Source organism: Oreochromis niloticus, linkage group LG20 (assembly GCF_001858045.2).
Source record: "Oreochromis niloticus isolate F11D_XX linkage group LG20, O_niloticus_UMD_NMBU, whole genome shotgun sequence".
In the NCBI taxonomy this organism is placed as follows: domain Eukaryota; kingdom Metazoa; phylum Chordata; class Actinopteri; order Cichliformes; family Cichlidae; genus Oreochromis; species Oreochromis niloticus.
The window spans coordinates 6,253,937-6,269,002 of record NC_031984.2 but is presented as its reverse complement, the minus strand read 5'-3'; the positions used below and the strand labels follow the sequence as shown (position 1 = coordinate 6,269,002).

At 35.9% G+C, this 15,066-nt stretch overlaps 1 protein-coding gene across 2 annotated transcripts; it reads right to left on the bottom strand.

The window, feature by feature from the left end:
• Positions 1-719: 719 nt before the first annotated feature.
• Positions 720-6,531, bottom strand: LOC109196123 (uncharacterized). Of its 2 annotated transcripts, none has more exons than XR_002057576.2 (3): positions 6,251-6,531; positions 1,685-1,968; positions 720-1,509 (listed from the first exon to the last, which is right to left on the bottom strand). XR_002057576.2 is itself a non-coding variant. In XM_019349417.2 (3 exons), exons 2-3 carry the CDS (start codon positions 1,757-1,759, stop codon positions 911-913), a joined length of 735 nt encoding a protein of 244 aa, XP_019204962.1. In that variant the 5' UTR covers positions 1,760-1,968; positions 6,251-6,529; the 3' UTR covers positions 720-910. The 2 variants fall into 2 exon arrangements, 1 of the variants encoding a protein (XP_019204962.1); XM_019349417.2 differs by having other exon boundaries at positions 720-1,570; positions 6,251-6,529.
• Between the last annotated feature and the right edge of the window lie 8,535 nt (positions 6,532-15,066).

Sequence of the window (15,066 nt, the reverse complement as noted above, 5' to 3'; positions counted from 1 at the left end):
TTGGGTGCTCATTAGTAATTGTCTTGTCATGTTCTTAAAACAAACTTTCTGTATGAAATGATCAGATAGACTTTAATGGAATCTGTGGGTTTTTATTTTTTTTTCTGTAAACAACAGAAAATTAATTTAAAGGAATGTAGATATTTAAACCTGAGATCTAAGATAAACCTAACAGGTAGTTTTGCTGAAATGGATGTTAGAAAGCTAAAAAAACAAAACAAAACTTAAGATGTTTAATACACATTTTTCTTTACATCCAGTCAATCAACTCTGATAATTAAAATGAAACTGATTTACAAGTTCACTCAGCTACCTTAAGGAGCTCAGTTAATTAATAAACTTAAATCAACTTAGCTAACAGATTATGTTAGTTAAGCTAAAATAGATTCCTAAGTTAAAAGAACTACTAAAGTATTTGAATTAACTAAAAAACCCAAGTCAACTGAACTAGGACAAGAGTTTAAACAATAGATTATTTTAATTTAGCTGAGAGGGTTTTCCCAAGTAAAAATGACAATTAAAGGAGTTGAACTGACTAACAAATCTCAGTCAACTAAACTAAGATGAAAGTTTAGACAACATGTGATTTTTCATTAAGATAACAATTGGTTGTGTTATAAGAACAAACTCTATTTCTTGACTTAACTTAAAATTTTAAGGCAGCCCTTTACCTCATATTTTTAAGTTGAAACAACAAGTTATATTTTACAGTGTAAAAACACTAACAACATGTAGCATTACACAGTGTTTTCTTGTGCAAAACAAGGACACATCTCCGTTTATAATTTCAATATATGTTACTGGAATGAATCAGACATCATGCATGTATTTTTATTTTTTTGCACTAAGTAATCCCAAAATACAAGAATTTGTATACACACCATCCACTGATACACATACAATAGTAATGCTAATCTACTCGGTCTTCTCCATTTGGCCACAGGTTCTCATCCACATCACATCTTATGTCATCTAGGGCAATACACCTAGGAAAGAATCTTCTGGCATGCCTGATCCATCCCTGGCAATCTTCTGCTGATATCTCCAGGCATCCAGCATTCATTGCATCCAGGAGGGACATTTGATCATGTGGATGATGGTCGTAAACCTTCCACCGCCATGAGGAAAAGAATTCCTCTATGGGGTTGAGGAATGGAGAGTAAGGTGGGAGGAAAAGAGACTCCATTCTGGGATGGGCTGCAAACCACTCGGTGACTGCACGGGAGTGATGAAATGCCACATTGTCCCATACAATTATAAATGTTGGCTGATTCCTTCTCTCCGCATCCCTTTCCTCACCTAGCACAACCCTTCCATAGAGATCATGCAGGAACACAAGGAGCCGTTCAGTGTTGTATGGCCCAATTAGTGGTCTGTGTAACAGCAGTCCATCAGTGGATATTGCTGCGCACATTGTGATGTTGGCACCCCTCTGGCCCGGGACATTCACTGTGGCTCTCTTCCCAATCACATTCCTCCCTCGTCGCCGTGCTTTGGCCAAGTTGAAACCTGCCTCATCCACAAAGATGAAAATGTGGTGTGTTCGCCTGCCTTCAATCTCCATGACTCTCTAACATAAATCCACAAGGCAACATAAGCTGTTACAGTAGTAAATTTGTAAAAATTGTCTCTGTGTGTGTTTGGTTTTGTTCAAACACAGATCTGTATTTTATTGTGATCTTACCTGGACATACTGGTTCCTGAGTTGCTTGACATGTTCAGAGTTCCTCTCAAAAGGCACAGTGTACAACTGTTTCATCCTGACCTGATGTTTTTCCAAGACTCTAAAAAAAGGTTGTTATGCTTACACTGTGAATATTTGCGAAAGTAACGTTGTCTGCCAAGACTCTGTGTCTAATTTCAGTGAGTTTTATCCCATTGTTTCTGATGACCATATCAACAATGGCAGTTTCCTGCACATCAGTGAACATCCGTCCTCTCCCTCCTGTGTGAGGTAACCGTTGAGTCCTAAGCAGAAATGCAACAACAATTACACAAAAGCTTATTTTGAATTGAAATTTTTGAATTGAAATTTATTTCAGTCAACAACAACACAACAAATTATAATTTTACATAAAAGTACTCAAATAGTAACCGAAAAAGGAATAGGCTGAAGCCTTGTGGCTTATACTTATCCTATCCCTTACCCCCATAGAAATAATCAAATCCTTAACCAAGAAAATAAATAGCATTGATAAATAAGTTGTATAACAGTTTGAAAAGAAAACAATGATAAATCAAAAAATTTTTCAAACCATCACAAAAAATTTTTAACAAACCAAATTTCTATAACCTTGTGTAATACAAATTTTTAAAATCCTCCTGAAGAATGACAAAGAAAAACACATCTTCAGTTCATCATTAAGTCCATTCCATAATTTAACTCCCAAAACTGACACACATCTATACTTAACATTGGTTCTCACTTTAGGTATTTCAAACTTATAAGACCCCCTCAAATCGTATTTTCCATCTCTTAGTTGAAACATACTTAAAATACAAATTGGAACATTCTTTTTCATCACACGATATATCATTTCTAAAGTTTTAGAATATATAATGTCCATGAATTTTAACATAGATGATCCTACAAAAAACTGGTTGGTGGACTCCCTATATCCAACTTTATTTATTATTCTAATAGCTCTTTTTTGCAATTTAAATATTGAATCCAAATATGTTTTGTAAGTGTTCCCCCAAATTTCTACACAGTAGGTCATATAAGGCAAACAAAGGGAATTATACAATAAATAAAGATAGTTCTTATTCAAAAAATCTTTTGTTTTATAAAGAATAGAAATAGACTTGGATAATTTCCGTTTCACATATTCTATGTGGGGCTTCCAACAAAGTTTATCATCAATAATTACTCCTAAAAATTTTGTCTCATATACTCTTTCAATTTCAACATTATTTAAATTCAATTTTACTTTAATATTACTTTTACTACCTCCAAACAACATAAATTTTGTTTTACTTTCATTCAATGATAGTTTATTAAATACAAACCATCTATTTAACTTCATGAGTTCTGTTTCCACTGTTTTCAGTAATTTCTTTATGTCTTTTCCAGAGCAAAATAAGTTTGTATCATCAGCAAACATCACATATTTTAAAATATCACTAGCTGTACAAATATCATTTATATAAAGTAAAAATAACTTAGGTCCCAAAACAGATCCTTGCGGAACTCCACAAGTTACTTTTCTAAGTTTAGATTTCATGTTATTAATACTCACATATTGGAACCTATTATTCAAGTAACTATTTAACCAAAACTGTACAACACCTCTTAAACCATACCTTTCACACTTCTGTAAAAGTAAAGAATGATCTATCGTATCAAAAGCTTTACGTAAATCAATAAACACACCTATTCCAAACTGTTTTTCATCCACAGCCGTTGCAATATTTTCAATAAATTCCATCACAGCTAGAGATGTTGAGCGATTTCTTCTGAACCCATACTGATGATCATTCAATAAATCATATTTATCAATAAAAGAATCTAATTTGTTTGCAAATAGTTTTTCAAGAATCTTTGAAAACTGAGGCAGTAAAGATACCGGTCTATAGTTTGACACAATCTGTTTATCACCAGTTTTATATAGTGGGATCACTTTGGCAATTTTCATTTTATCTGGAAAAATTCCAGTTTGAAATGATTTATTACAAATATATGTTAAAGGTTGAAGGACACTATGAAGAACTTCTTTAATTAGCGACATGTCAAGGTCATCACAATCCATGGATTTTTTACTCTTGAATTTGCTCACCACTTCTACAATGTCACTCTCACAGACTCCACCAAGAAACATTGAGTTACATTTACAAGAAGTAGAATCTACTTCATCATTTCCTCCTGGTACAGAAATCTCTTTTGCCAAGTTGGGACCTACATTAACAAAGTAATCATTAAATTCATTAACTATGCTCTCAATATTCTCAATCACTACATTACCTCTTTTTACAATACGTGTTGGAGAACATATATTATGTTGATTTTTTATTATCCTATTTAATACACTCCAGGTAGCCTTAATATTATTTTTATGTTTTTGAAGCAGCTGTTCATAATATCTTTTCTTTTCATATCGCATAATAGATGTTAATTTATTTCGATATTTTTTATATTTGTCTTCATTTTCCTTTGTTCTGTGTGTCAACAAAATCCTGTATAACCTATTTTTCTTTTTACAGGCTCTTTCCAGACCTTGTGTAAACCATGGTTTTTTCTTTTTAGAATTTTTGGAAAACTTTTTAATTGGACAATGGCTGTCATAGATTGACAAAAATATATCCAAAAATGCATTGTATGCATCATTAGTGTCTTCCACATAAACTTTTTGCCAGTCATAATTTTCTAAGTCTGTTTTAAAAGCCGCAATTTGTTCTGGTGTTTTTATTCTACCACTGTAATCAATTTGCTTTTCCTCTTGAAAATGAAGTTGATTGTTCATTTCAAACACTGAAAAGACAGGCAAGTGATCACTTACATCTGTGACTAACAGTCCACTAAGTATCTTGCCGTCGATCTTATTAACAAAAATATTGTCGATCAAAGTAGCACTATCCATCATTATTCTGCTCGGCTTTAGAATCAACGGATGGAATCCAAAACTAAACATTGTATCAATAAATTCTGAAGTCTTATTATGGTCGTTTGCCTTCAATAAATCAATGTTAAAATCACCACAAAAAAAAGTCACCTTCTCTTTGTGTTTTTCTAATATTACAGAAATTTCTTTGGTAAACTGATCTATACAGGATGCAGGTGTACGATAAATGCAGCTAACTAATATGTTTTTCGATCTTTCACACTGAATTTCAATGGTTAAACATTCCATCAAGTTATCAATCACAGCAGTCATATTATTAACAACTTTACATTTAAGATACGAAAAAACAAACATAGCAACACCTCCTCCTCTTCTATTCTTCCTATTTTGCCAAAACATTTCATAGCCCTCTAGTCCATCTTGCAATTCTTTGTCGTCATTCAACCATGTTTCTGAAATTGCTACCACTGCAAACTTATTTTGGAATTGATCAAGATACGCTTTAATTTTAGAAAAATTACTGTAAAGACTCCGACTGTTAAAGTGGATTAATGAAAAACCTTTTATCTTGGGATCCAACTCTTCCCCATTATAATATTCACATGTCATATCAACATTCTGATAGAGGTGGATATCTGGATCAATACTACTGTCCAACTCATAAAATTTATAATCATGAGATCCAAAATATTCCATTTTTTTTTGTTCACACATTCACATGCATTTTTTTCTCACACTTATCAGATGTTGTTCATATCACAGTCAGCAACACAATTCTTTTCCACACTGAACTCTATTTCTTTTGTTTAAATCTCTCAAGATCTGCAATGTCTCTGACAACAATTACTTTAGCTTGTTCTGGTGTCCCATTAAGTCTTATGAATACCTTACAGTTCCTAGTCCAGGTATCTTGGATGTGCCTTTCCTTCTTCAATAGTCTTGCCTGTCGTGCAATTTCAGCATTTCTCTTGGTGAGATGCTCATTCACATATACGCCGGTTCCCTTTAACTTCTTTCCCATCTTTAACAGTTCAACTTTATATTTCCTGTTCACAAATCGTAGTATGATAGTTGGCATCTTGGTATGTTTTTGTGGAACAGTATGACATGCAGCTATGTTTTTACTATCCAAAAGAATGTCTTTGTCTTTGAAAAACTGAATAACTTGCTGCTCAAGCAAATCCTTTTCAGCTCTTGGTGCATCTTCCCCCTCCTTGTCACCTGCTGTACTCCGTGCATAGGTGTAGTGATTTGTCTTCAGTCCAGAAATAATCACATCTTCCATTCTTGTATATTGCTCCAAATAGTCAACTCTTTTTTCCAGCTCTTCAATCTTCTTATCTTTTTCCTTAATCACAATCTTCAGTTGTCTTATTTCTTCAATTAAGTCCAGTAGTCCTGCTTGCTGTTTCACCACCTTACTCAATTCCTCTGACATGAAGTTAAGAGACTTCTTAACTTCTTCAATATCTTCTGTTAGCCTCTTAGTTGTCATGTTTCTTGATCACCAATTTAAATTGTTAGCAGACAAAATGAATTCCAGGCTCCAGGTAATCCAATAGGCCAGGTGTTACTTGTAGAGCACATGTGATGAAAAAAAGGACCCTAAACTTCAGAATTTGTGGGAATACTCACACAAAATGAGTATTTACTTCTGAAATGTGCAAATGCCCTTGCACAATACAAGTTACCTGTTGGTTTGCCGGAAAACTCTAACAATAGAGGCCACTGTAGAGCGTTGCAGATTTGGCTGCACTCTCTGACCAGCCTCTCTCATTGAGTGACCATGATTTACTACATGATCAATTACAGTAGCTCTGATCTCATCTGAGACTACAGCTCTTGATCTTCCTCTTATTCTTCTTCCACCACGCATACGTATTCCTCGCCCCCTCCCAGCCACTCTTCTTCCTCTTTCAGCCACTTCTCCATTTCTGGCTGGGTCCATGTTTACGTCACAAAACAAACCTATTCAGCAGTTGTCGCCTTTTGTAATGAAATTGAAGGATTATCACCTGTGTAGATGTTCATCTACAATGAGAATCAGCTGTGGCTGGTTAAACTGCATTTTTAGATTTAAATATGTTTCAATAAAATATTGCTGTTGAATTTTTCTGTCTTATTCAGTTTTGCATTATGTTATTGTTTTGACCATAAGTTTAACAGTTTTGAAAACAGTATGTAAGTACATGCAAAATGTCCTGTACGTACAAAGATTTTTGGCAGTTGTTGTGTCTGAGTGAGAAAATAATTCATGAAATTTGAGAGATGTAGTCATTGAATGCATTTTGTGCCAAAACAATGATAACTGATCCTCGGTTTAGCCCACATAGACTTCTGTTGTGCTCACTGTGTGAGGAGTTTTGCAAAAGTGACCTAAGTATTGAGAAATGTGTCCTGGCGTCTGTAAAAAACTGTAATATTATATAATCTATAATTTACCACAGCAGTTTAATCATGGGTTAAAATTTCCTTTCAGAGTAAAGAGAGACTAAAAAACCCGTGAAGATGCCTGGTATGCAAACAAACATATTTTCCTGTTTACTGTATAGAAATATAGATTTAAATATAGTTTTTTTTTTCAGAAAATAGATGATCCTTTATTAACTTTGTGTAGAGGGAAAAAATCAATAAGCAACATCCATCATTCTCCAAATATTTCATAAGTGTTTCTATGCATATTTTTTTTTATATGGAAACAGGGTAAAGGCAAGGGCATATGTAGCAGGTAGGTTTCACACAAGGATATATTTTCATTCATCAATTTTTCCCAGAAAGTCCTGACATTACTGAAAGAATGCGTTTTAACCAACGCTATCACCTTTTCGTAAACCTTAAAAGTTTCTGCATGTATGTTTTTTCATTTGCTTCCATCTCGAATGGAGTAAACATGACTAGAAAAAAAGTACAAAAGTAATTTTGAGTTCAACAAATCTGATTTTTAAAAAGGACTAAAAATCTTGTCCAAATAACATTTTTTCTTTCCTTCAAATCCAGATGCTAAGGGTAAGTCAATGTTTATTATTATTATTATTATTATTATTATTATTAATACATAGCCACTGATTTTTGCAATGAAGGTGATTCTTTAAATCAAATCAAATCAAATCAAAATGTATTTCTATAGCACATTTTAAAAACAACAGTGTTGACCAAAGTGCTTCACAATCAGCCAAAAAGAGAATAAAAAGATAAATACAAAACATCAACAAACAAAACAGACCAACAAACAACACAGATGATAGTCAAACTACTTTGAATGAAAAGCCAAAGTGAAAAAGTGAGTTTTAAGACGTTAAAAGACTGAACAGACTTGGAAGTAGGAATATAAACAGGAAGGTTACTCCAGAGTCTAGGTGCTGCAGTTGCAAAGGCACGATCACCTCTGGACTTCGGCCGAGACCTTGGTTGAACTAAGAGCATCTGACTAGAAGATCTTAGTTCTCTTTTGGGATTGTAGGAGTTCAGATAGATAGCTAGGTGCCAAGTTGTTTAAAATTTTAAAAGTAAGCAAGAGAATTTTAAAATCAATGTGATATTTGACAGGGAGCCAGTGCAAGTTAGCTAAAACTGGAGTGATGTGATCATACATTCTAGTACCAGTTAAAAGGCGTGCAGCAGCATTTTGAACTAACTGCAAACGATGGAGAGAAGAGTGTTGGAGGCATAAATAGAGAGAGTTGCAGTACTCCAGTCTAGTGGTGATAAATGCATGAATAAGTTTATCAAAGTCCTTCAAAACTTAAAAATCTTAAAAACTGTTAAGAACAAAGCTTTTTTCAAATATTACGACAAATGAAAAAGAGCGAATAAATGACATCATCTTCATATAATGATATTGTTTATGGTTTAATTTTGTGTATTACATTTTCATAATGAATTAAAAACAAAAGCTCACATTTAAAGACTGCACTAAACATAAAAAATTTGCATATATGATGTACATTATTTTTAATTTGCATTAAAATTTGCTTGTGACCTACTGTATATAATATTATTTTTATGTGAAACATTATATTATTAGACTCATAAAGTAGTAAAACTTTGCTTTTATAGTACTCTTTTGAATTTGTCCATATAACCAGATTCTTGTGTTTTGTAACCTTTTTTTGTTACTATAATATTCCAGGACTAATGAAGATGTTAAAAGAAAATTATATTACTGTTTTAAAGTGTTTGTACTCTTATAGTGTTTAGCTTCATTTAAACTTAGTGAGTGTGTGACATTAGTGTGATCACTGCATGAGGAAGCTGTTGGACACACCCTGATATGGCCACGAACTCACTTATCTTCAGTTTACATGTAGGGAGTTGTTCCTCTTTGTATGCTCCACCCAAGAATGGAATGCAAGCTGTCTGACTATAAATAAAGAACAAGCTGATGCCCCAGCACGAATCCTCCGTGACTCGTCTCATACATGTCACTGTGTGAGGGGCATTCGTCCATGTACATGTAAAAAGCGCTGAGTCTGTGTTTCTTGCCTCCTGAGTTTTCTCTTAACAGAAGACTATAAAATGTTTTTCTATATAGTCATCTTGAAGATGACATTTCTCCTTTTTTGCAGTCCATTAAGTTGTAGGTGGAGAAATTACTGCTGATTTGGCCGGGTTAGTGGGGATGATCGATACCTTTGATCGTAAAGCTTTTGCTACACAACAGGTGGGAAATTTGCTGATGGATTTGAGGACAAACCTAGGAAGCGTATTCTCAAGGCAGGAGAGTATGCTAAAGCAGACGTGAATGCTAAAGCAGACGACAAATATCAGACAGGAACATTGTAAAATCTAGTCACAGAGTTTACTGAACTCTGCAAGCATCAGGAAGGACGAACTTAAAACAAGCTGTATCACTGCACACAGTGATAATGAAATAGGATCATCTGAGTTGATTTAATTTACAACACCATCATTGCTTCCATGTTGAATTGAGAAATTGCTTAAATAGAACCTGTCTGAACAATCAGGCTAAAAGATTTTTAAAAAGGCAACACATTATGCCACAATCTAAAGAAACTCAAGATCAGAAACAAAGTTGATGGCATCGTTGACAGATTGCTTTGTAGGATGACTTCCTCAGGTGATTTTGACAGATAACTATGCCACTGACAGATGTCAAAAAATTTGGTGTGACAAGGGTTGCAAAGCCATTTCTAACACTTTCAGACTCCAGCGTCCCACCAAAGTTACTCCAAGAGCACACTGACAATAATCATGCAGGAGGTCACAAAAGAACTTAGAACGACATCTTAAGAACTGCAGGCCTTACTTGCCTCAGTTAAGATCAGAGTTTGTAATTCAACCATAAGAAAGAGACTGGGTGAAAATGGAATCACGGGAGAGTTTCAAGGTAAAAACTGCTCCTGTTTTTTGTTTTTTGTTTGTCCTGAAGTCCCGTTATGTCTGCTGTAAAAACAACACAGAACATCATACCAACAGTCAAACCTTGTGGTGGTAGTGTGTCTCTGGTCTGGGGCTGCTTTGCTGCTTCAGGACCTGGATGACTTACCGTACCTGATGGAACTATGAATTCTGCCCCTTACCAAAAATCCCAAAGGAGAATGTCTAGCCATCTGTTCATCTCCTGAAGCTTGAGTTCACTTGGTTTGGGAGTGTCTTAGTGTCAATCTAGTCCAATCTAGCCTTTCTATCCTTGAAGCTTATAATGGCTTACATCTGCAGTGAAGTCTTTGTAATATTAATGATGATGATGATGATGATGATAATAATAATAATAATAATAATAATAATGATAGTAATAATAATAATAATAATAATAATAATAATGATAATAATAATACATTTTTTAAAGGACCTTTCAAAACACCCAAGGACACTGTACAGCAAATAAAAAAGGGATAAAAACATGAAATATACCCAATAATAAGAGTAGCAAATAGAAAGTTTAAGATCATGGATAAGTTATATGGAGTGGGCAATTTTAAACAGGTGGGTTTTCAGGTTGGACTTCAAAAGAGGGAATGTGATGTTTCTGAGGTCAGGGGGTAGGGAATTCCAAAGTCGAGAGGCAGAGCGACTAAAAGCCCTGCCACACCATAGAAACAAGAGGAGAGGAAGGAACAGAAAGAGAAAGGGAAGAGGATGATCTGAGGCACCGGGATGGGGTGGCAATCTGAACCAAGTCAGAAAGCTATGGTGGGGAGAGAAAATGAATAGCCTTAAATGTATATAACGTGAGATTTGACCAGGAGCCAGTGAAGCTGCTTCAAAATAGGGGTGATGTGGTGGGTAGAGGGAGTCCTAGTGACAATACAGGTGGCTGAGTTCTGGACACGCTAAAGCTTATTAAAGGATTATTGTGTAAGGCCAAATAAGAGTGAATTACAGTAGATCCAAGAGGTAACGAGGCAATGAACGAGAATGGCAGTGGCATCTGTATTTACTGTCATGCAGTCTTCTCTTTATGGTAGACTTGGATATCGATGTGCCTACCTCTTGGAGAGTGTTGTTCACTTGGTTGACTGTTGTGAAGGGGTTTCTCTTCACCATGGAAATGATTCTGTGATCATCGACCACTGTTGTCTTCCATAGACGTCCAGGTCTTTTTACGTTTCTGAGTTCATCAGTGCTTTCTTTCTTTCTTTCTTTCTTTCTTTCTTTCTCAGGATGTACCAAACTGTAGATCTTGCTGCTCCTACTATTGTAGCAATTTCTCAGATGGGTTTTGTCTGTTTTTGCAGCTAAACGATTACTTGTTTCATGGAGAGCTCATGTTGTCTGTCAACAGCAAAATCTTCCACATGCAAGTGCCACACCTCAAATATACTCAATTAATTGATAATGACCAAGGATAATCAAACCAAGGACTTGCCCACAGCTGCCGATGAAGTCAACTGTCTAATTACATTAATTACGTGTTAAGGAGCTCCTAAACCTTTCGTCCAATTTGAATGTGGATACCCTCAAATAAAAGCTGAGAATCTGCATTTTTTATTTACTTGGGTTATTTTTGCCTGTCTATGTTTTTGTTTTTTGTTTTTTTGTTTTTTTTAAGCAGACTAGGCTAGGCCACTTCATTACCTTAATGTGCTTCTTCTTTAGCCATTCTTTTTGCTGCCTTGGTGTTACGATTTGGACCCATTTGTGACCCATCTCCAGTGTTCTGGCCTAACATTGAAGATGTATTCCTGCCATTTGTACAACTTTTATGTTACTATGAAGTTTGGAAAATCATTACAGTGTTCTTAACCTGTATCATAATTTTTTAAATTCTCAACTACTGTACAGAATTCTGAATGGAAACAAACACACAGGGGCAGGATTTGGTTTTAGCTCAGCTGCAAGAGTCAGAGGTGGTGCTGAGTAACTCAGAGAGCACCGCCAGATAAGGCTGACTGGCATAGGTGCTACACAATCCAAAACTAAGTATATACACCGAATCAGGAGCACCTGCTCGACAAAGAGTGGAGTGTGTGTGTTTCTGCTGAGTGTACCCACGAGTAGCCCTAGCCAAGGCTAGTTGGTCTGAACTTTTTAACTTTTGCTTTCTATTGAGCAGAGACTCAAAATGAAACTTATGTGAGTCAAAATGAAACTGGTACCCCCTCAGTGCAGAAAACTGTACTGCTAATAAATCACATTGAAAGCAACTTTTGCAAGACATGTTTCAATACAGGTTATAAGGATTTCTTATACATTTGAAAACAAAACAAACCACAAAGAAAACCCCAAAACATTTCACCTCCCATTGGTTTTTCAGTTTGGCTTTCATTTGCTCAAGTGTAGAATTAGATTTTTGTTTTTCAAATGGACAAATAACAGGAATTCGTGTCTAGAAACAATGAATAAAAAAATTACAAATCTCATGAACTGCCATAAACCAGTGCAAAAGTTCTACTAGTTGCAAAGGCACACAGGCTCATTATTAACAAAGGCAGAGGCGTGGCAAATCAATTTACATAATTTTATTAAACAAAATAACTGAAAATATGGACCTGTGGCAAAGAAAACAGCAAATTAAGTGGTAGCGCTTTCAACACCAAAAAAAAGAGAAATTAATTTTAAAAAAGCCCCTTTATCACCAGATTGGTTTAAAAAAAATAAAGATTCACCGCCACCAACAAATAGGAAAACACAGACAGTAGTAAACTTGATGGGAGAAAGACAATAAAGCAAAGAGGGTAAAACAAAAGGAACTAATAAACTCCATGAAATTTAACTAATTCCAGTTCAACTAAAGACTTAAAATATTAAGGAAATACAAGATGAAAATATAAACGACAAATAAGATAATAATCGAATTGTGAATATTTAATAATAATAATAATAATAACTGAGAAAAGTCCAATTGTAAAACTTTGGGTCAAAAGCCCAAACCATGACAAAATCAATAAATTAAGGGACAAATAAAACACCCCAGCTGACATGTCAAAACCACAAACAATGCCCAAGTCTTAATAAAATGACACATAGTCATGCATGTGAATAAAAAGCTTTTCAAAACATAACATTTTATATTTACCAAGAACATTGCAGTGATGAAACTGGTTTGCTATCTAGGACTTTTAAAGCTTGATTATAAAGGGAGTGGTTTTAAAGTCATAGCACCAGCAGGAAATGCAGTTGTTAATATGACAGAATATTAGCTTTTTTACACAACCTGGTTGTTTCCCTTATGAGACGAATTTGTTGAAAGGTAGATTGGGAATGAACGTCTGAAGGACCACGCTTTAGTGATCCAGAGGTGTAGCAGTCAAAACCACCTTATTCATCAAGAGCCCAACTGTAAATATGTTAGAAATAAGTTTTAATAACCTTTTTAATAATCATTGTAATGTATGTTCATAATAGAGTTGATGAACTCCTTATTAGGAGTCAGATCACTATCAGTGAGAGGCTGCCTTAGAAATGACTGGGGGGTTATGATAGAATGGTGTTCCTGCACTGGTAATGGTGGATGTTACGTCCCTCTGCAGCCCCTAATCATCTAAATGTGTTCAGCTGGTGCTAATTGGCCACACCTAGTCAGGTGTGGATAAAACCATACCTGAGGCGAGCTTCCAGGGAGCTCACTTGTCTTTGCAACCTGCTATGCCATTTTAACCTCTTCTCACACTCACTCTGGTATTCGTCTCCTTTTTTATGTTGCGGCTTTTGAGCCGGGTCGTAACATAAGTGGGGGCTCGTCCGGGATTATTTGGACGTTTTAGTGGAGTCTGAATATCAGTTTGACTTTTAAGTGGGTGAGCAAAGGTGTTCAGGTGATTGAGTAACATCCCTTTAGTGTGTTTCAGCTGGGTGGCTGTGCTGCCCTTCCATCGAAGCACTTGTTTGTTGTTTTGCTTTGTTGTTTTAGTTTTTTTGTGTTTGGTGGTTATCCTGGGTGGGGGTATGCTTCAGGGTTTGGTGGGAGACTGTACCCCTGGTCTGCTGCCTACCCCTGAGTTTGCTTTTAAAGGTGCCTCGAGCCCGGTACACCACTGAAGACTAGACAGGTAAAGTTTTATTGAGTTTTTTTAGCATTTTAGGATGGGAGATGCTCAAAGTGAATCAGTGGCACCAAACTTGGTAGGAGGTTTGAGACCATTTATTAATTATGGTCTGTAGCTGAGGCAGGTAGGCTGTTTTTAAGTTGGCATAATGTGTACTGTGTGTGCATATGTCAGTGTTGATGGATGCTAATGAGATCCTCATGAGGTGAGTGTTATGTGCTGTGACCTTTAGTGTTGTGGGGAATATGGCTACTTTTGTTGGATCACTCGTGAGTGTTGCTGGCCAGGTGATGGCGATAACACTAAGGGGTGCTGAGTCACCCTTGATGTGATCATTGTGTGGCCATAGCTCTCCATTTTGTGGTTGGTCACTAGTGTGCTTGCTTCACTGAACTTTGGATTAAAGTAACTTGTTGTGGTATAGGGCCACTTGTATGTGACTGTTTGTGTGGTGGAGACAACAGATCACTTAGTTGTGATTATTTGTTCCTACTTTTGGTTTTGTGTTGTAGGTCAGGTAATCGTTTTGGGTTTGACTGTTGTGCTCCTTTGTGTTGGTCACATGTTACTTTTTGTGTTCAGTGTGGCAACTTCAAATCATCATACCCATCCATGCTTACAGATGCCAACTATAATGTGAACACTGTGCTTCTGTTAGCTTTTACTTTTATTTCAGGTTTGTGGGTCAAGGGCCTGAAGGCTTCAGAGGGGCTTTTAATAAATTTAGGGGTCCTAGAGGAACCCTTTTGAGGGGGGAGGTGTTACGTCCCTCTGCAGCCCCTAATCATCTAAATGTGTTCAGCTGGTGCTAATTGGCCACACCTAGTCAGGTGTGGATAAAACCATACCTGAGGCAAGCTTCCAGGGAAGCACAGAAACTTTAAGGTGTCGGGTTTAAAATTGACACCGACACCAACGATTAGCATGTGGAAGGATCACAAGGAGGACAAATCAGAATCAAGTTTAAACCACAGACTCTCTCCATCGATGGCCAATCACATGTATTTTCTGTCTTTAATATATCCTTTGAGTCACAAATTGTACTTTGTGTGCAGACC